At 42.4% G+C, this 21,214-nt stretch overlaps 1 protein-coding gene across 1 annotated transcript in view; it reads left to right on the forward strand.

The window, feature by feature from the left end:
* The window catches only part of SHROOM3 (shroom family member 3), a 500,538-nt gene that overhangs the window by 411,087 nt on the left and 68,237 nt on the right, over positions 1–21,214 (forward strand). The window contains exon 4 of the mRNA XM_033963245.1: positions 14,883–15,014. Coding sequence (XP_033819136.1) covers positions 14,883–15,014 — 132 coding nt within the window. The remainder of the gene's footprint in view (positions 1–14,882; positions 15,015–21,214) is intronic.

Genomic DNA, 21,214 nt, shown 5'->3' on the forward strand with positions numbered 1-21,214 from the left:
TGCATCACATGATGCACTAAGGTAGGAAGGCCCACCATTTTGGATTGGTGGACCTTGAAGGTGGAGTCACAGTGCTTCCCTCCTGCTTCCTTCTTCAAAAAAAGGTATGGGGAGGAGGTTTCAGGGGCAGGAGGGAGTGGGCATCCCTCCTGTCTTTTTTTGGGGGGGAAAAAGGGAGAGGGTTGGGGATGGTTCGGGGGGGAAACTACTGATTTTCACTGGCACAGAGGGGGTCGGTCCCCGGTGTTGGTTCATTGGGAAGATGTTGGGGAGGGGGGCTTTTTTATTTCTTTTTTTTTAATGGGCAGATATTGTGCATGTGTAACATACACACAGCATCTGTGCCCATTAAAAAAAAAAAATGGTTCTTGCCCCAAACAGCTGAGTGACAGGAGGCTGCTTTGGGACTGCCCCTGCCTCTCAGCTGTTTAGGCTTCCCCTGCCAGCTCTGCGCACTTGTGAGAGTTGCTCTGATAGCGATCAATCGGATGGCAGAGACAGGGATTATGACAAACCTCATTTGCATGCAAAATTTTTAGTGCATCAATAACTCTTTTAGAATCGGCCAAAAATCTGATTGGAGTGGACCCATGCAATCTTACTGATCCTGTTTAGTGCATCTGGCCCTGGGAGTGCTGTTAGATTTCTTCTTTTAGGGCCTGATTCTCAAAACGGCATCCCAGTGGTAAGCGGCAGTAGGCATACGTTTTTGGGACATACGTTTTTGTTTGGTTTTTTTAATCGATGCGGTGAACGACACCTACAGAGTAGGCGTCTGACTCAGGCCTAAGAAGTGCTTAGGTACGCCTAAGGCTGACGTAGGTGTGGCTTGCACTGGAAATGGCCTTAGACATCCATAGACATGCCTAGGCACTTCCATAGACGCGGGTGAGATGCCTTAAATGTAGACCTGTAAAATGCTGGTTTACATTTAAGGCATTTGCACAAAAGATAGACACAATTCTGGACGTAGCGCCTATCAGTGATTGACATAAGGTAGGTGCCCATTTTGCAGGATCATACTGCAGCAGGGACTGTTTCCAGAATCAGGCCGTAAGTACGGATCTTCTGGTTAATGCGATCATCAAAAGATCTTTCTATGGGGGGCGCTAGTGAGCGCGTGCACATATGGCAGCCTAGCGTTTTGGCTCCGGAGACCTCGTGCTCGTGCCTCGATCAAACATCGTTTTTTTTCTTTTTGTTTTCATTTTGTTTTCGCTCTCTCTGCTGTCTGAATATGGCAGCCACTAAACCCAGCAAGCGGAAGAACGCTGAGCCCACTTCTCCCCAGAAACAAGGCGCAAGTAAGTCGGAGGACGATTCGGCCGCCATCTTAGCCGAGCTCCGCGGCATACGCGACCTCCTCACAGACACAAAGCAAGATATTGCCGAAATAAAAGAAGACCTCAGCAATTTAAACGGCGAGTTTGCAAAAGCGCTTTCTCGCATTGACACGCTGGAAACGAAAGCGGCTGCGACGGATGAATCAATAAAATTGCTGAGGCGTCAAGCGGCACGTGTTACTGTACTGGAGAGGGCCCTTGAAGATGCAGATAACAAGGCCCGGCGGAACGGTTTTCGTCTCCTCGGTCTTGCTGAGGGGAGGGAAGCCTGTGATATCACTGAGTTCCTGGGCGCATTATTGCCACAAATCCTCAAACTACAGGACTCTATAAAGCTAGATATTGATAGCGCGTTTCGCGTCCCACACCAGCGCCACCAACTCACCAAATTCCCCAGACCGGTCGTTGTGACCATGCTGCGCCACAGCCAGACCATGCTCATCATGCAACATGCCAAACTCCATGGGCCGATTACATTTGAAGGATCCAAGTTGCTCTTTGTTCCTGATTTAGCTAAAGAATCTGCTAAGAGACGCAAACAATTCCTTGCGTATAGACCTAAATTAAAAGATATTGGTGCAAAATTTGGTATCTTATTTCCAGCTCGCATGAGAGTAACTTACAACAACAAAACCACTGATTATTCTGATCCTGCTGTTCTGGCGGAGTTCCTGGAATCTGTTCAGCCTTCTTCTATTGACAAAATCTGACTGTGTACATGTCTGCCTTTTCAAATGGCTCTTACTTAAAGTTTCACTCTGGTGACTGCTGTTTTTCTGACAGGTTTTCCTCTTTATACTGTTGATGATGTTTGTTCTGATTGTTATTGTTCTGCCTCCGTTGCAGTCAGTTCGCTGGTCTCTATGTGCCTCTCACTTACCCACAGGTTATGCTAGCATATTTGCTAGCTCCTTACACTGATGCAGTCTGTACTTTGCTTCTTGTTTTATTATCACAGGTATATGCTTCTAATGCTACAACTTTATGTACTTATTCTCATGTTATTATTGCTTTTCATACTATACATGCTGTGACTTATTGCCAATCATCACATGCCTATAAGCTGTCTATCCCTTAATGTTAAGGGTCTTAATAACCCAGTGAAGAGAGTCAAGATTCTGAAGTATATTGAAAGCCATGCTCCAGATATTGTTTTGCTTCAAGAGACTCATTTGTCTATGCAAGAATCCCCTAAGTTGTCCTTAAAGGGGTTTTTCCCTGCGTTATTCTCAGCTGCAGTGCATAAGAAGGGAGGGGTGGTTACCTTTCTACGTAAACGAGCTGACATATCAATCACCTCACATATCACTGACATGGATGGCAGATGGCTGGTTGCCCATGTGAATATTAATAAGTTACCTATTAGCATTGTTAACATATATGCACCCAATGTGGATCACCCTGCATTCTTTGATGATATTGCTGATATAATCTCTTCCTCCTGTGGTTCACACTATATTCTGGGTGGTGACTTTAACTTGATTTTGAATCCTCTGCTAGACAGGAGATCGACGGTCCCTTATCGTAAATCAAGGTCTTGGTTCAAACTTCAAGAATTGCTGGAACACCTAAAGCTTGGTGACCCATGGAGAACTTTACATTCTGGAGAATCAGACTACACTTTCTTCTCGGCACCACATGCATCATACTCACGCATAGACTTTTTCTTGATTAGTTTTAACCTTATGTCTAAGGTTGATTCAGCCACTATTGGAGAAATTTCAGTGTCTGATCATGCTCCCATCTTTTTATCTCTTGTTGATATTGGAGCTTGCATGCCTAAGAGAGCTTGGCGCTTTAACTCTTGTTTACTCTCGGATGAGAGTTTTGTTTCTTCTATGCGTGGTGCCATCAAAGAATTTTTTGACTTCAATTTGCCTGAAGATACGTGTTGGACTACTACTTGGGATTGCTTCAAAGCATATATTAGGGGGTTGATAATCTCCCACTCAGCAAAGAAGAAAAAATCCCTCATGGAACGTGAAACTACTCTTTTGCAAAAATTGAACACGGCAGAGGACCTTCATAAATCCTGTCCCAATGACCAATCATATCTACAATCGCTGCGTGAATTAAGATTCGAATACAACTTGCTACTCAGTTCCTCAGCTGCTAGAGATGTGTTCATGAAATCCGCTCATTACTATGCAAATATTAATAAGTGTGGTCATCAATTAGCTGAATATGTTAAGATTAAATCAGAAAAAACTCTGATTCCGGCTATTCAAGATGACGCTGGCAAGATGTGGCTTGACAATACGGATATCTGTGCTCAGTTTCAAAGTTTCTACACCACTCTTTACTCATCAGAGTCTCCAGACGTCTCGGCTATTGGCCCTTTCTTGGACGTCTTGCCTCATAACACTCTCCTGGAGGGTCAATCTGACTTCCTCTCTGCTCCGTTGACTCAATCTCAGATTTCTGAAGCTCTTTTTTCCATGGCGAAAAGGAAGGCTCCCGGCCCTGATGGTTTCACCACTGAATTCTATCTTGCCTTTCAGGATCTGCTTTCTCCCATACTTTTGCAGTTATTTCTTCATCTGATCGACTCTGGGCGTGTGGAAGGCACGTTTACTGAAGCAACCATCATTGTTTTGTTAAAACAAGACAAGAATCCACTGCGTGTCTCCAATTATCGTCCCTTATCTTTGATTAACACCGATGCGAAGATTTTTGCCAAAATCCTGGCTATGAGATTGCAATCTGTTCTTCATACGATCATCCACCCGGATCAAACTGGCTTTATGTGTGGTCGTCTCTCCTCAGACAACACTAGACTGTTTGCTCATATCATTCACCAAGCTCAACTTTCTTCTAAGCCTCTCCTGGCGGTTGCACTAGATGCCGAAAAGGCTTTCGATCGCATTGAGTGGCCTTTTGTATTTGCTGCCTTGAAATGGTTTGGGTTTCCGACTGCATTTATTAACATGGTACAAGTCTTGTACACGTGCCCAACCACCACCTTGCGTATCAATGACTTGTCTTCTACTTCATTTCGACCTACTCGGGGAACCAGGCAAGGATGCCCTTTATCCCCGCTTCTATTCAACATTGCGCTTGAACCTCTTCTTATTGCCATCAGATCTGCATCTTCCATTCAAGGTTTCAATACCGGAGACTTCCATGTGAAACTGTCCGCTTATGCGGATGATGTACTACTCTATGTTGATCCTGCATCTCTACCGCACCTGTTTTTGCTATTGGAAAAATACTCACGAATATCTGGATATAAACTTAATATTTCCAAGACTGAGATTCTCCCACTAAATGACTTGGTTGACCATGCTTCCTTCAGAAGTCTTCATTTGCAACCGGCATCTCAGAAACTGAGATATTTGGGGATCTTGTTTGGTCCTTCTCTTGAGGATACCCGGAAATTTAATTCTGACTTGTTATTACAGATTGCCACCTCCTTGACAGAACGATGGTCACCACTCAAGCTCTCATGGTGGGGTCGCCTTGATACCATCAAGATGATTTTGTCTCCTAAACTCAACTATATTCTCTCTATGATACCTTTTCTTTTGGACTCCAAGATGTACGCCAAAATAGAATCCATCCTGGTTGGTTTTTTGTGGCAGCGTAAACCTCCTCGTATTGCACTGAAGAAACTCAAGGCTTCTAAGGAGAACGGTGGTGTGAATTTTCCGAGTATCTATGAGTACCACCTAGCTTTTCTTGCTCGCCAGGGGTCCAGATGGTTAGCAACACCTACACCTGAGTCACCCCCACCTTGGCTTCTCCTTGAATCTAATCTTCACTCTACACAGTGCTTAAAACACGTTTCTTTCATGGCTCCGAATCACATCATAGATGACAATATCATACTGGCCTCTACGGGTACTGCATTACGAGCTGTTGACAAATGCGCTGATCTGGTATGGAATTCGACTTCTCTATCTTCTGTATGGAATAACCCTCTGGTTAAAATCCAAGGTCAACATATTGAGTGGAAGTCCTGGATCAAACGAGGCATCTGGTCCTTTGCTCACGTGATGGTGGACTCTTCCTTGATGTCATTCTCCTGCCTTACAACTGCTTATCATCTCCCTGCTACTTATCATTTTCAATGGCTACAACTTCATCATTGTTTATCACTCTTTTTAAAACTCCATCCATTATCGTCATCTTCTCCATCTGTATTGCTATGGTGTTCTAAGTTTTGTGGAGCTAAGAAAGAAGCATCATCGTGGTATCACATTCTCCGTGATCATAAGTTTACGGCTTGCTTATCTCTCCAGTCGACATGGGAAGACTCTGCTCTCACCACCTTTGACCTTCCTACTTGGAAAATGGTTTGGAGTTCTCTGAGACGCTCCCTCAAATCCTCGTCCATGATACAGCAGTCTTTCTTCTTTTTGCACAGGGCCTTTTGGACCCCACATAAACTCTCCTTAATAGATGTGAAACACACTAACAAATGTTGGTCGTGCACTTTGGAGGTTGGCACATTTGCTCACATGTTTTATCAATGTCCTATTGTGCACATGTTCTGGTCTGAAGTCTGGGTGATAATCTGTAGGTACTTACCTATCACATCTCCTCTTTCTTATGCTGCAATTGTATTTGGTGCGCATGCTTTACCTGATGTTTTAGATAAGTATCAATCTCGTTTACTGTATTGTTTGCTTCAGGTAGCTCATAAATCAATTCTGTCTAATTGGAAAGATTTTTCGTCAATAACAGTTCATTATTGGTGGAATCTAGTTTGCCTTTCTGCCAAATTTGAAAAAGTAGCTGCTGAGAAATCTGGCAATTTATCTAGTTTTAATCAGACTTGGGCTCCTATTATAGACATGTGTTAATTCATATCTCATGGTCTTATTCTGTGATAATTGTTGTACATTTTTTGCTGTTGTTACAGTTCTGCATCCTGGTGTACTCCTTTGATATTTGTTATTCTTTTTCTCTGAAAAATTTAATAAAAAGATTGAACATAAAAAAAAAAAAAAAAGATCTTTCTATAAATTGAAACAATTATGTTGAAATTGTTCTTAGTTTTGTCAACAACATTTTTGAATATTAATTTAGTCTACCATTCTATCTCAGATGGATTACTGTAATTCTTTTTATTCTGGTATTACAGCAAAGCTTATGAAGAAACTTTGGGTCCTTTTACTAAAGCGCACTAAATGACATGCAATTCATAGGAATATAAAGGGCTCTAAGGCATTTATGGCCTGATTCTATAAACGGCTCCTACATTAGACGTCATTAAGCGCCCTAATTGTGGATGCCTGGCAATACCTAACTAATATCTGCATGCTACCCAAATTATGTTAATTAGATTAAATGTTGTGGTAATTGGGGTGTCAGGTCAAAAGCGCGCCAGGACAAAGGCGCGCGCAGACAATTGAGCGCAGCGCGGAAAATTACTGTTTTTAGGGCTCCGACGGGGAACCCCCCCCACTTTACTTAATAGAGATCGCGCCGCGTTGTGGGGGCGTTGTGGGAGGTTTGGGGGGTTGTAACCCCCCACATTTTACTGAAAACTTCACTTTTTCCTTGTTTTTAGGGAAAAAGTTAAGTTTACAGTAAAATGTGGAGGGTTACAAACCCCCCACAACACCGGCGCGATCTCTATTAAGTAAACTGGGGGGGCTCCCCAACAAAAACCCCCGTCGGAGCCCCTAAAAACTGTAATTTTCTTCGGCGCGCGCCTCCGTCTTGCGCTCAGTTGTCGGCGCGCACCTTTGTCTTTCGCGGGGTTGTCTATGAACTGGTAATTGGTCACTATGGGAACCAAAAAAAGTGGGGAAGGGACACTAGTCAAACCGCTTCAAGGACACTCAGTTTACTGAAGTATCAACAAATTTAAAATTAAAACTACAAGTGCACATATATAACATATGCACAGGATTTGACAGGCATAAACAAGGCCTTTGTAATGAAATATATACTGGACCCCGGTCCTTCGTATTGTAATGTACACTGGACCCCAACACGGTCTGTGTTTCGGCCAAAAAAAGCCTTCCTCAGGTGTGTAAAGAATAGCCAAAATCTGAGCTTGCGGCGCACGCCAAACAAATCCTACTGCCTGGTACAATATTTGAACAAAACGCAATCATGAAAAAACGCCGCAGGATCTTGAGAGTCGCTGCGGAGTGGATACATTGTATGGGAATTGGTCACGCCATTGAAGTTAATTGATAGATGTTTTGTAAAAATGAACAAGAGTTCCGGATGGGAGCAGCGCCTAGTGATGCATAAGTCAAGGTGCCCTCTGACACTTAATGACACCTAATGACACTTAATGACTTGAAAAATAGGTGTGGTTGACGTAGGCGTCGCTAGTTGTCTGAGCTAGGCGCCGGTAAATTAGGCCTGGTTAAACCTAGCCTAATGTACCAGCACTTACCTTAATGGCACGTAATAATACCTAAGTCCACTTAGGTGACGCTAGGCGTTATTCTACAAGCAGCGCAAGGAGTGGCGTGTACAATATAGGTGCGCTTATGCACTGTTTATAGAATCTTACCCTTAGCATGTGCTAAATCCGTTAGTGCACCTCAGCAAAAAGACACTTTTGCTTGATCCAAAACGTTGCTGCTGGGCTGATATTTAAGAAAGAAAGATTTGATCACATCACCCCTTTGTGAGTCTTCATTGATGTCCTGTTGAGGGCCATATTTTATTGGTTTTTAAAACTTTGAATGGTGTTGCACCTGAGAGTTTTTCTTTTATGTTTCAACTTTTAGGTACAAGAAGATAAGGCAATAGAAAATATTTTTCTTTTCTAAGGTTAAATTCAAGTAGGTATCATATACACAACCTTAGGTAAAAATATATTATTCACCGTTTAGGACCTCAGCGGTGCAAGCTGTGAGAGCAATTCATTCACAGGATTATTTGCACTAAAGTCTTCATCGGTCTTGTTTTATATATATATATATATTTTTTAATATTTTTAAAGTATTTTTATCTTTAAATTAGTTTTCAATTTATAGAAAAGATAGAAAGGTACTCATCTTTTAGAAAAGCATAGCAGGGGCTCTTCACCAACATAGGCTATGTTTCGCCCAGGGGGCTTTATCAAGGTATTTTCCCCTGACAAAAAAGAAAGAGAGTCACCATAAAATATCTCAATCATATCACTTTCACCTCGAATTTATAGCTAACCCATACAGACAAATCTTAAAGCCTATATCAGTAGCCAAAAAACAATTTTGTAGAAAGAATCAAAGAAATTTTTTACATATACCTTTGTTATGCCAGTTCCATGTATACTGCCGATAATGTTTGAAGCAGAAAACATGGCGGCGGCGTTTTTTTTATCCCGATGGGTCAACGTGATGATCTCATACTAACGTGCCCAATCGGAATCACAGGACAGCAGAGGGAAATTTAAACTAATGTCATCCACTCCACCTCAGAATTCAGACCATTAGGTTGAACCGTATTTAAAGAAAAAATCAATTGTTGTTCTTTAAAGTTTAGACGCTCTACATGGTTCCCGCCCTCCCACCCTAACTCAATACATTCAACTATTATCCATCTTAAATCTGTTATTTTTTGCCTCATGACCTGCCAGTGTTGAACCAGCGGCGCTTCCAGACTTCTGGTGTTAATTTTAGATTTATGTTCAGTCAGTCTCACCATAATTTTTCTACTAGTTCTTCCGATGTAGACAAGGTCACAAGGACATATAATCGCATATATGACATGAGTACTGTTACATGAGGTATTTTTCTTTAATTTAAAAGTCCTTTTTGTACCTGTATATGATATCAACTTTTAGGTGACAGAAATAGTGAATGTTTAATTTTGTCTTTTCTATTGATGAAGAAAGTAAAGTTTAAATCTTCCTATGAAAGATCTTTTGGTTTATGGTGCAATTAGTATCTAGAATTCTTTACCTTTGATCGTTCATCTAATTTTAACTTACATGGAATTTAGAAGGAAGCTAAAAACATTTTTTTTAAATCAAGTTTCTATGTGCTGATCATTTTTATGTGTTATTTCATTTAAAATTATATTGTTATCTACTTTGACTCTGATTGATTAAAGATTTGGTTGGATACAAATCCTTTACATAACATAACTCGGTCCAAAACAAAAACCAATCAGGCTGAAAACCTACCTGACAACTCCCCCATAGCTCCTGAGTTTTTAGTTTCTTCCTAGCAGTACAGCTCTGTTCCTTTCCTTCTTCTAGGGCAGGGATCTCAAAGTCCCTCCTTGAGGGCCGCAATGCAGTCGGGTTTTCAGGATTTCCCCAGTGAATATGCATTGAAAGCAGTGCATGCACATAGATCTCATGCATATTCATTGGGGAAATCCTGAAAATCTGACTGGATTGCAGCCCTCAAGGAGGGACTTTGAGACCCCTGGTCTAGGGCCTTTCACCCCTTATCGCCCCTACTCCACCTAGACCAGACATGGGCAATTCCGGTCTTCGAGGGCCGGAATCCAGTTGGGTTTTCAGGATTTCCCCAATGAATATGCATTGAAAAAAGTGCATGCAAATAGATCTCATGCATATTCATTGGAGAAATCCTGAAAACCCAACTGGATTCTGGCCCTCGAGGACCGGAGTTGCCCATGTCTGACCTAGACCATTATTTTTCTTAACCAACCAAAGCATGCACCCAGCAACGCCTCATCTTAATGTGGCTTAAAGAACACATGTTGAGGGAGGGCTGCTTTCAAATGGTTGATTTATGCAGTTAAATCATTTATTTACTCAGAGAAAGAGCTTTTGAAAGTTGCCCTAATGATGTTTTCACTTCTGATGTGAGAAACCTCAGTGCGTGTGCAGATGTAATTAATACATCCGCACATTCACAGGATGCTGTCGAACAGAGGAAAAAGAGCCTAAATGCTGATGTACATCTACTTCGGCTGAGCAGTGCTTTTCACAAACTGAAAGCAGTATATGTGATGGAGTATGTTTACAATCATTTATAAACACATTTGCAATCCTATGTCATGCGTTGATTCTCCTGTCTGGGTGATAGGAATGTGCATTCCTATTGAAACAAAACAGATAAATCATATTTGTTGTTTCATGTCATTTTCAGAACAAAACACCCAAAAAGCAAGGAGGAGGGGCCATAGATGCCTGAACCAATCAGGGCCTTAGGCCCCTCCCATTGCATCCAAGGATGCACTAGGAAGGGGAAGGCCGGCCATTTTGAAGAGACTTTCCTGCCGGCAGGAGGGATTGGGCAACCTTCCTGCCAGTCTTCATTAGAAGGGGGACGGGGGTCCAGACAGCAGCAGCCAAGGCAGGATGGAGTGGGCATCCCTCCTCCCAATCCTACAGGTGGTGGGGGGGTGGGGGGGTCCTGGCACAACTGGTTTTGTTTTGTTTTTTTAATGGACACAGATGTGCCCATTAAAAATAAAAAGATGCTCTTCCTGCCCCAAAAGACCGAGTACAGCAAATCACTCAATAGGTGTAATAGTGAAATTAATACTTCTAGAACACACACTTAGAATTCAAAAATATGCTCAGAGACATGAAGGCCGCAAGAGAAAATTGCCTCACCACCCAATCATTGCATATTGTAAATTCCAGTGAAAACCAAAATTCTTGGCTGCAAACTAGCAGAGAAAAAGTTCTTGTACTTTGAACAGTCACAAGCAATCACTTAGCTTGATCAAAGGTTCCGACGGGGCCCGTTTCGATCCTGCGTCAGGGAACCAAATGGAGCTCTCAGCAAAACTCTCAAAAAGGTGATGGTGTCTCAAAAATTCAAGTTTCATTCATATATATACGAGCCTCCTCCACTGATTGAATGAATGAATGATTGCTTGTGACTGTTCAAAGTATAAGAGCTTTTTCTCTGCTAGTTTGCAGCAAAGAATTTTGTTTTTCACTGGAATTTACAATATGCAATGATTGGGTGGTGAGGCAATTTTCTCTTGGGGCTGCAGCTCCAAATTGTTGCCTTCATGTCTCTGAGCATATTTTTGAATTCTAAGTGTGTGTTCTAGAAGTATTAATTTCACTATTATACCTATTGAATGATTTTTTGACTTCTGCATGTTTCCCTTCAATCACTCTTCTTAGTAGAGTATCAGTTTTTTGGTTTTCCCCATATATATATTTGGACTTAATCTTCACCAAAAGACTGAGTGGCAGGGAAAGCCCCGAAGCCTTGGTGCTGGAGCTTTGTGCATCTGGGCCTAAGTTCAGTAAATGTTTGAAGCACATGTTCCAAGTTTCCAAGTTTCCAAGTTTCCAAGTTTAATAAGTATTTGATTGATCGCTTTATCAATTTCAAAGCGATTAACCTTAATCAAGTCTTTCACACAGGATCGCTCTTTGGGCTAGATTCAATAAGCAAACCGATCGTGTACCGATCGGTTTGCGAGCCCTTTGCGTAACCTGTGTAGCGATCCGATTCCGGTGCTTGCATGCAAATGAGGAGAAATGCATGCAAAGTAGGCAGGGACGCAATTCACTAAACTTTTTTTCGATCCGACTGGGCTCGCAAAAAGCGACTGCTGAGGACCAATTGCTGAAGCCCTTTGCAACTGCCCTGGCCTTCTGCCGCTCCGCTTTCTAACCTGTCAGCCCCATCTCCTGCAGCCCCGAACGCGCCTGCCTGCCCCGAAACCAAACCCCCTGCCTGCCTGCCCCGATCTCTCCTGCCTGCTCGCCTGCTCTCTGCCGCCCTTCCCCGCAGTGCAAGCCCGTGGTTTTAAAGCGGGGCTGCACGCCGCAGTGCAGCACCAGCTTTAAACCCATGGGCTCGCACTGAAGGGAAGGAGGGAAGAGGCTGCCGCCGCCACATGAGAGCAGGAGAGTCGGGCACCGAACATGCCTGCTCTGACTGCCTGTGCAAGCCCATGGTTTTAACCTGAAGCGGCTTAAACCCACGGGCTTGCAAAAGTTTAAAAAAAAAAAAAAGTTGCAGGTCGGACAGGTTTGCACATGATGCGCGATCTGTGCAGGCAGATGGGAGCGTTCTTCCAATCACCTCCATCTGCATATTTTAGGTTAGTGAATTCGTCGGACCTGCCCGAATCGGAAATGGATTGTTCCAGTTCGGGCAGGTTAGTGAATCTAGCCCTTTGATTTAATGGGTTATGGTCTGTCACATCACAGTCATCTGAAGAACTATTATCCTCAGATTCTTCTATGTGCTTCACCAGAGCCAGACCAAAAATAGTGGGTGCCCAGGCAAAATTACACACTTACACACACACCCCAATTAATTTTCAAGCCCCTAGCATGCTGATCCTCCCCCCAATATCTTGATAATTAAAATAAAACAATTGGCTGACAGTTCTTTGAGTTAGTGTGGTTGTCAGCATCTGTTGTTTTCCTTTGATGTAGCTGCCTTTTGGTGCTCCTGAGAAGCTGCTGCCTTAGGTGACCACCTAGTTTCGCCTAGGGCAGGGGCAGGCAATTCCGGTCCTCGAGAGCCGGAGCCAGGCCAGGTTTTCTGGATATCCACAATAAATATGCATGAGATAGATTTGCATCTCAAGGAGGCAGTGCATGCAAATCCATCTCATACGTATTCATGGTGGAGATCCTGAAAACCTGACCTGGCTCTGGCTCTGGCTCTCGAGGACTGGAGTTGTCTACCCCTGGCCTAGGGTTACCATATGGCTCCAGGAAAAGGAGGATGGATTGAGACATCTGAGCTTTACTTCTATTGAAAGCAATGGAAGTAAAACCCAGATGTCTCAATCCATCCTCCTTTTTCTGGAGCCATATGGTAACCCTAGTTTTGTCTAATGGTTGGGCCGGCCCTGTGCTTCACTAAAAAAAAACAATAGGACTTTAATTTTTAGTAAGAAATTATTCACGGGTGCTTCTTGGTGGCAAACTCCAGCCTTTTTTTCTGTTAATTATGTGGTACTATGTCATGATTTAGGACAGCAATCTAGCATCAGCATATAGGGCAGAGATCTGTCAAGATTAATGTCATCCAACTATGTGTGCAAACATCAATTACACAACTGAGTCTTCCGTAATGTTTTGTCTTGTTTCTGTAGAGCAGCTTCACCTGTGGGTTTTTTTTTTTTTTACTGACTTACCGCCTCGAACTACTATAGCTTTGGCGGTATATAAGAATAAAATTATTATTATTATTATTAACCCTTTTTGCAGCTGGTTCAATGGAGGAGTAGCCTAACTCTTAGGATCAGTGGGCTGTGAACTAGGAATGCAACAATTCAAATGACACTGCAGCTCCTCATGATCTTGGGCAAATCATTAATCCTCCGTAGCCTGTAGTACAAACTTAAAAGAGCAGTTTTAAAACAAGGCACATGCATTTACATGCATCTTGTGTGCGTAAGTGACATGCAGTTCTATAAGGTACTGTGTAAGAGTAATAGTGTGTAATTATGGGGAGGAAAAAATGTGGGTGGAGCATTGGCACATCATGGACGTGTCACCAAGCAACGCATAGAACTTATGGAATACTATCAGTTAATCTCGTCATGGTGACATGTCGTGCTCACACCTAAATTTTTTATTTTTTATTTTTATTTATTTATTCAATTTTCAAAATACAATTCAAGATTAAACTTGTACAGAAAGCTATAAGTCAAGAAAATAAAACCACAACAATATTATAAATTCAGGAATACCAATTAACTTAAATCAGCTCAAGTCCACAAAAGATCCAAAATGTAATTATAAACGGAGAAAACAAAGAAATATTATTAAAGAAAATAATGCAAGTCAGCTGGTAAGGACATCTTAAATATTCTATACTCCTCCATTCTTTTCCTTCTCTAGCCGAGAAAGAGAAAGGAAAGTTGTCAACTGGTAAGGCTCAAAGAAAACATATTTTTGGGAATTATATTGTACAACGCATTTACATGGATATCGTAAGAAAAAAGTTGCTCCAAGAGCTATAATTCCCGGTTAAAACCGGGAATTATAGCTCACACCTAAATTTTGATATACCAAAGCAGTTTTACAGTTGTATTCTACAAGGGCATAGGTGTGCCCAATGACAACATGTGTCATTGTGGTCCCTGAATTGAGGTACGAAGTTATACATTTGCCCCTTTAGATTTTAAGACATCCAGAGACAAGAAAATAGTTCTGAATGCTTTCAGCTGCTACTAAAAAAAAAAGGCATGAGTTAAATGCAAGGGGCCCAATATTCAGGCCGAAAGAGTTAACTGTTTTCCACAGTCAGCGCTGAACCCAGATATTCAGTGCTGGACCATTTCCAGTCACTGGCATTGAATGTCCGGTCTGTTTTGAACACTAAAAACTTAGCTGGCCTTGTCAATATTCAGTGCTGTCTGGCTAAGTTTATAGTGGCCAAAGACAGACCAGCAATTTAAGCGACCTGATTTGGCCTCTTGACTTAGCCAGCCAGCCGTCTGAATATCACAGATGGCCGCTAACCGCTAACATTCACTGGCCATCTCATGCTGAATATTAGTGCTTAGGCAACTATGTGCTATTTAGCAGGCAAGGAGCTCTGAATTTTGGGCAGAAGATCCCTTCTCCTACCTTTTATGGTGAAGCATCAGCGTCAGCTGCAGGGGGAATAGAAGTCCAGCCAGATCTAGAAGTTTTGTCCTGATCTTTTCTATCCTTCTGTTCCTACATAGACGAAGTGAACCTCTGGGCCGACCACACTCTTGGCATTCAACCAAACTTGTGGAGAACCAACCCGATCCCAGCATGATGCAAGTATCTCAGGGCACGATCAGCACCCCTTGGCATCAAACCTACCATTCCAGGTGAGTGGGAGTGGGTCAGAGCTGGATTATTGCTGGTGGCTTGCTGATGGTTTTGTTACTTCCCCTTCACATGTGACATAGAAATTAAGAACATAAGAATTTGCCTCCGCTGGGTCAGACCAGAGGTCCATCCCGCCCAGCGGTCCGCTCCCGCAGCGGCCCTCCAGGCCCATCACCTGTGCAATGGTCTCTGACTATTCCTATAACCTACCTCAACTCCTATCTGTACCCCTCAATCCCCTTATCCTCTAGGAACCTATCCAAACCTTCTTTAAAGCCCTGTAACGTGCTCTGGCCTATCACGGCCTCCGGAAGCGCGTTCCATGTGTCCACCACCCTCTGGGTGAAAAAGAACTTCCTAGCGTTTGTTCTAAACCTGCCCCCTTTTAATTTCTCCGAGTGCCCCCATGTACTTGTGGTTCCCCACAATGTGAAGAATCTGTCCCTGTCTACCTTTTCTATGCCCTTCAGGATTTTGAAGGTTTCTATCATGTCTCCTCTAAGTCTCCGCTTTTCCAGGGAAAATAGCCCCAGCTTTTTCAACCTGTCAGCATATGAGAAATTTTCCATACCCTTTATCATTTTAGTCGCTCTTCTCTGGATTCCCTCAAGTACTGCCATGTCCTTCTTGAGGTACGGCGACCAGTACTGGACACAGTACTCCAGATGCGGTGTCCAGTACTGGTCGTCATACCTCAAGAAGGACATGGCAGTACTTGAGGGAGTTCAGAGAAGAGCGACTAATTTTGAAAGGAAAGGAAAGGAATAGGAAATAAAACAAATTTCTCTTTGTCTCTCCATGGTGCAACTGCACCTTGAGTACTGTTTTCAATTCTGAATGCCACATCTCAAAAAAAAGTAACGGGTTTGAAACGGTTCAGTGAAGGGCTACCAAAATGATTAAACAGGATGGACAACTCCCCCATGAGGAAATGCTCTTCAGTTTAGAGAAGAGATGGCTGATGGGAGATATGATAGAGGTTTACAAAATCCTAGGTCGAGTGGAACAGGTAAATGAAAATCAGTTGTTTACTCTTTCAAAAAGTATAAAGACTAGGGGACACTCAGCTCATAGAAACATGATCGTAGACAAAGGTCAAATGGCCCATCCAGTCTGCCCACCCACAGAATCCACTAACTCCTCCTCTCACTAAGAGATCCTACGTGTCTGTCCTATGCATTTTTTGAGATTCAGACACAGTCTTTGTCTTCACTACCTCTACCAGGAGACTTCCAAGCATCTACCAGCCTTTCTGTAAGAAAGTATTTCCTTAGATTACTCCTGAGCCTATCACCTTTTAACTTCATCCTATGCCCTCTCATTCTGGAGTTTCCTTTCAAATGAAAGAGATTTGCCTCATGCGCATTTATGCCATGTAGGTATTTAGACGTCTCTATCAAATCTCCCGTCTCCTGCCTTTCCTCCAAAGTATTCATATTGAGATCTTTAAGTCTGTCCCCATACGCCTTATGACAAAGGCTACCAACCATTTTAGTAGCCTTCCTCTGGACTGACTCCATCCTGTTTTTATCTTTTTGAAGGTGTGGTCTACAGAATTGTACATAATATTCTAAATGAGTCTCACCTAAGTCTTATACAGGGGCATCAATACCTCCTTTTCCTACTGGTTGTACCTCTCCCTATGCACCCTAGCATCCTTGTAGCCTTCCCTGTCACTTTTTCAACAACTTTGGCCACCCTTAGATCATCACATACTATCACACCCAAGTTTCACTCCTCTTTTGTGCACAAAAATTCTTCACCCCCTAAACTGTACTGCTCTCGGGTTTTTGCAGCTTAAATGCATGACTTTGCATTTCTTACCATTAAATCTTAGCTGCCAAATTTCAGACCAGTCTTCAAGCTTCAATAGGTCCTTCCTCATGTAATTCACACCATTAGGGATGTCCGCTCTATTGCAGATTTTGGTTCCCGCAAAGAGGCAAATCTTAGTTGACAGCTCTTCTGCAATATTGCTTACAAAAATGTTAAAAAGAACAGGCCCAAGAACCAAACCTTGAAGGCACATCACTACTAACGTCCATCTCCTCTAAGATATCTCAACTGACCACTACCCTCTGTTAACCTTCCATTTAATCAGTTCCTAACCCAGTCTGTCATTTTGAGGCCTTTCCTGAAGGCACTCTATTTAATGAACGCTCATGTGGAACATAATTAACTTGCGATTCTCCTAAATTCCTCAGTGCCCTCATAAGCGCATTTGGCACATATGAGGACACTGAAGAATTTAGGAGAAATGCAAGTTAATTATGTTTTTCTCTCTTCAGGCTTGTGAGGATTTTTTTTAGAGAGTTCACATTTGACCATCTGACTAAAATTGTGTGGACCCCTGATGCAGGCAGTTTTTGCCGAAACATGGCCCATGTCGGGTCATTTAATAAAGTGAATTCTACTATCCCAATCTGCGAGGCCCTTGATACTTTTTCTAGTCTGCACAGATGCATGCAACATGCCCAGTTTTCTCACACTCTGACAAGAGTTTCAGTATGTAAACTTAGTCTTCCATGGAATAGAACAGTAAGGAGCTGAATTGTTACATATTTCAATTAGTTTCAAGTTTATTAAAAAAATTTATTACCCCGCGCCTTGTTATTATCTATATACACATCAAATGCACTTCAGTTACTTTTTTAATTGCCATTTTTGCCATTCCAGAAAATTGGCAGAACTGTTGCTGAACTCAGTTCAGTCAATTGTGGCTCCCAGGCTAAGGTCAATTTAAATTAAAAATGAATCACCTAATATTCGGTGGCATTATCCAAGTAGCAGATGCTTTAGCCCAGATTAGTGCCACTACCTGTGGCCCTACCCAGATTTTCAGTGGCACTTTTAGAAAATGCTGCTAAAAAATCTCTTTGGCAAACCAAATAAACTGGAAGCAAACTCCACAGGAATAGACAACAAAACCAAGAAAGAAGTGACAAGTCAAAAAAAAAACAAAAACAAAAATCAACCCAGGATGCGCAAAATAAAAACATAAGAATTTCCATACTGGGACAGACCAAAGGTCCATCAAGCCCAGTATCCTGTTTCCAACAACGGCCAAACCAGGTTCCAAGTTCCTAGGAAGATAGCAAGTAGTAAAACAGACTTTATGCTGCTTATCCTAGGAATAAGTAGTGGATTTCCCCAAGCCATCTCAGTAATGGGCACTGCTAAACAGTTTTCAAGGAAGTCTTTAATGGCTTAAAATAAAGAACCCGACATGGTCCTTGTTTTGGCCTATGCAGGGGCTTGCCTTAGAGATCACAGCAAGAAAAAAAATCATGAAAAGAAGCTCCATTACCGCTGTACAGAAATGATTATGTTATTCATAAAAGTGGTCACAGGGATGAAGCAGGAAACTACAGGCCGGTGAGCCTCACTTCAGTTGTTGGAAAAATAATGGAAGTGTTGCTGAAAGAAAGGATAGTGTATTTCCTTGAATCTAATGGGTTACAGGATCTGAGGCAACATGGCTTTACAAAAGGTAAATCGTGCCAAACGAACCTGATTGAATTTTTTGATTGGGTGACCAGAGAGCTGGATCGAGGACATATGCTAGATGTAATTTACTTGGATTTCAGCAAAGCCTTTGATACAGTTCCTCATAAGAGGCTGTTGAACAAACTTGAAGGGCTGAAGTTAGGACCCAACGTGGTGAACTGGGTCAGAAACTGGCTGTCGGACAGATGCCAGAGGGTGGTGGTTAATGGAAGTCGCTCGAAGGAAGGAAAGGTGACTAGTGGAGTCCCTCAGGGTTCGGTGCTGGGGCCAATCCTGTTCAATATGTATGTAAGTGACATTGCTGAAGGGTTAGAAGGAAAAGTGTGCCTTTTTGCAGATGATACCAAGATTTGTAACAGAGTAGACACCGAAGAGGGAGTGGAAAATATGAAAAAGGATCTGCAAAAGTTAGAGGAATGGTCTAATGCCTGGCAACTAAAATTCAATGCAAAGAAATGCAGAGTAATGCATTTGGGGATTAATAATAGGAAGGAACCGTATATGCTGGGAGGAGAGAAGCTGATATGCACGGACGGGGAGAGGGACCTTGGGGTGATAGTGTCCGAAGATCTAAAGGCGAAAAAACAGTGTGACAAGGCAGTGACTGCTGCCAGAAGGATACTGGGCTGTATAAAGAGAGGCGTAGTCAGTAGAAGGAAGAAGGTGTTGATGCCCCTGTACAGGTCATTGGTGAGGCCCCACTTGGAGTATTGTGTTCAGTTTTGGAGACCGTATCTGGCGAAAGACGTAAGAAGACTTGAGGCGGTCCAGAGGAGGGCGACGAAAATGATAGGAGGCTTGCGCCAGAAGACGTATGAGGAGAGACTGGAAGCCCTGAATATGTATACCCTAGAGGAAAGGAGAGACAGGGGAGATATGATTCAGACGTTCAAATACTTAAAGGGTATTAACGTAGAACAAAATCTTTTCCAGAGAAAGGAAAATGGTAAAACCAGAGGACATAATTTGAGGTTGAGGGGTGGTAGATTCAGGGGCAATGTTAGGAAATTCTACTTTACGGAGAGGGTGGTGGATGCCTGGAATGCGCTCCCGAGAGAGGTGGTGGAGAGTAAAACTGTGACTGAGTTCAAAGAAGCGTGGGATGAACACAGAAGATTTAGAATCAGAAAATAATATTAAAGATTGAACTAGGCCAGTTACTGGGCAGACTTGTACGGTCTGTGTCTGTGCATGGCCGTTTGGAGGAGGATGGGCAGGGGAGGGCTTCAATGGCTGGGAGGGTGTAGATGGGCTGGAGTAAGTCTTAACAGAGATTTTGGCAGTTGGAACCCAAGCACAGTACCGGGTAAAGCTTTGGATTCTCGCCCAGAAATAGCCAAGAAGAAAAAAAAAAAATAATAATAATTTAAATTGAATCAGATTGGGCAGACTGGATGGACCATTCGGGTCTTTATCTGCCGTCATCTACTATGTTACTATGTTACTATACTGTTGATCGCTGGCTGTGTTCAACCATATGATAAGACTGTATTTATAATAATAATAATAATAATAATATTTTATTTTGTATACCGCCATACCCAGGGAGTTCAAGGCGGTTCACAACAGATAGATGAATTACATACAGTGCGATTCGAAAGAAGAAGAACATAACAAGGCAATCGTGGGGACATACTCGTTTACATAAACGGTTTAGGAGGGGGAAGGGCTAAATACGGGATACATACAGTGTGTGCTGCAGTAGGATACAATAGAGTTTAAGAGAGGAAATTAGATATGAGCATATTAGATGGAAAAAGGGGGGGCAACCAACTTGGAAGGGGGGTGGGAAAGTAAGGGGGGGAGAGGGGAGAGGAGGGTTTAGATGGGGGAAGGGGGGCTAGGGGATAGGTCTGTTGCAAAGGAGGGGTTTGATCAGTTTTCTAAGGTGGAGAGGGGGTAACGTTACGGCGGAAGAGGGGAGCGTTAGGGATTTGGTCCGTTAAAAAGTAGAGTTTTGAGCTTTTTTCTGAAGGGGAGGTATGAATAGCTGTCAAGTTATCAGTGTCTATTCTGTGCATTCCAGGGTGATTTTATTTATTTATTTTTTTGGGCTTTCCCCTACTTTCTTGGTTTTGTAAAAAATCTGCAGAGCACTTGGTACTATCCAGATGATTCAGCACCAGTTATCCAGATAAGACAGAACACGCTGCTAAATATTGCCATTGTCTGGATAACTGCAGCTCTGTCTGTTACACCTAGATATTCCAAAAATGGAATTGGCTAACACTCTTATTCTCCTGGGGGGGGGAATGTATGAAATGAAAAAAATGCTTTAAGTGATGGACATCAGTATGAGCCTTTCAGATTCAACACGAGAAATTATGGGCTCAGGCAGAAACTCATTGGTGACCAGCACCAGACATCAGTCTAAATAAGAACTGCCTCATACATCATTTAGTCCTGTTTATATAATCAAATAGTGTAATTCATTTTCAAACATTCTCACCAGAGGAAAAGGAGCAATGCAAAAATTAATCAAAATTGCAAAATAAAGAAAAATGTGAAAAAGTAAATGAATAAATAAGCTCCCAAAACGTCACACTGTAAAAATGCTTAAAATCCTTAGAATTTCTTAAAGTGCAAGTGCAAATATTGTCCACAAATCCATACAGAAAATAGTGCAATAGTGCATTACATACTTCAAAATATTTCATGAAGTTTCCTGTGTTTCAATAGAAGTACATAATGT

This window comes from Geotrypetes seraphini, chromosome 1 (assembly GCF_902459505.1).
Source record: "Geotrypetes seraphini chromosome 1, aGeoSer1.1, whole genome shotgun sequence".
NCBI lineage: Eukaryota > Metazoa > Chordata > Amphibia > Gymnophiona > Dermophiidae > Geotrypetes > Geotrypetes seraphini.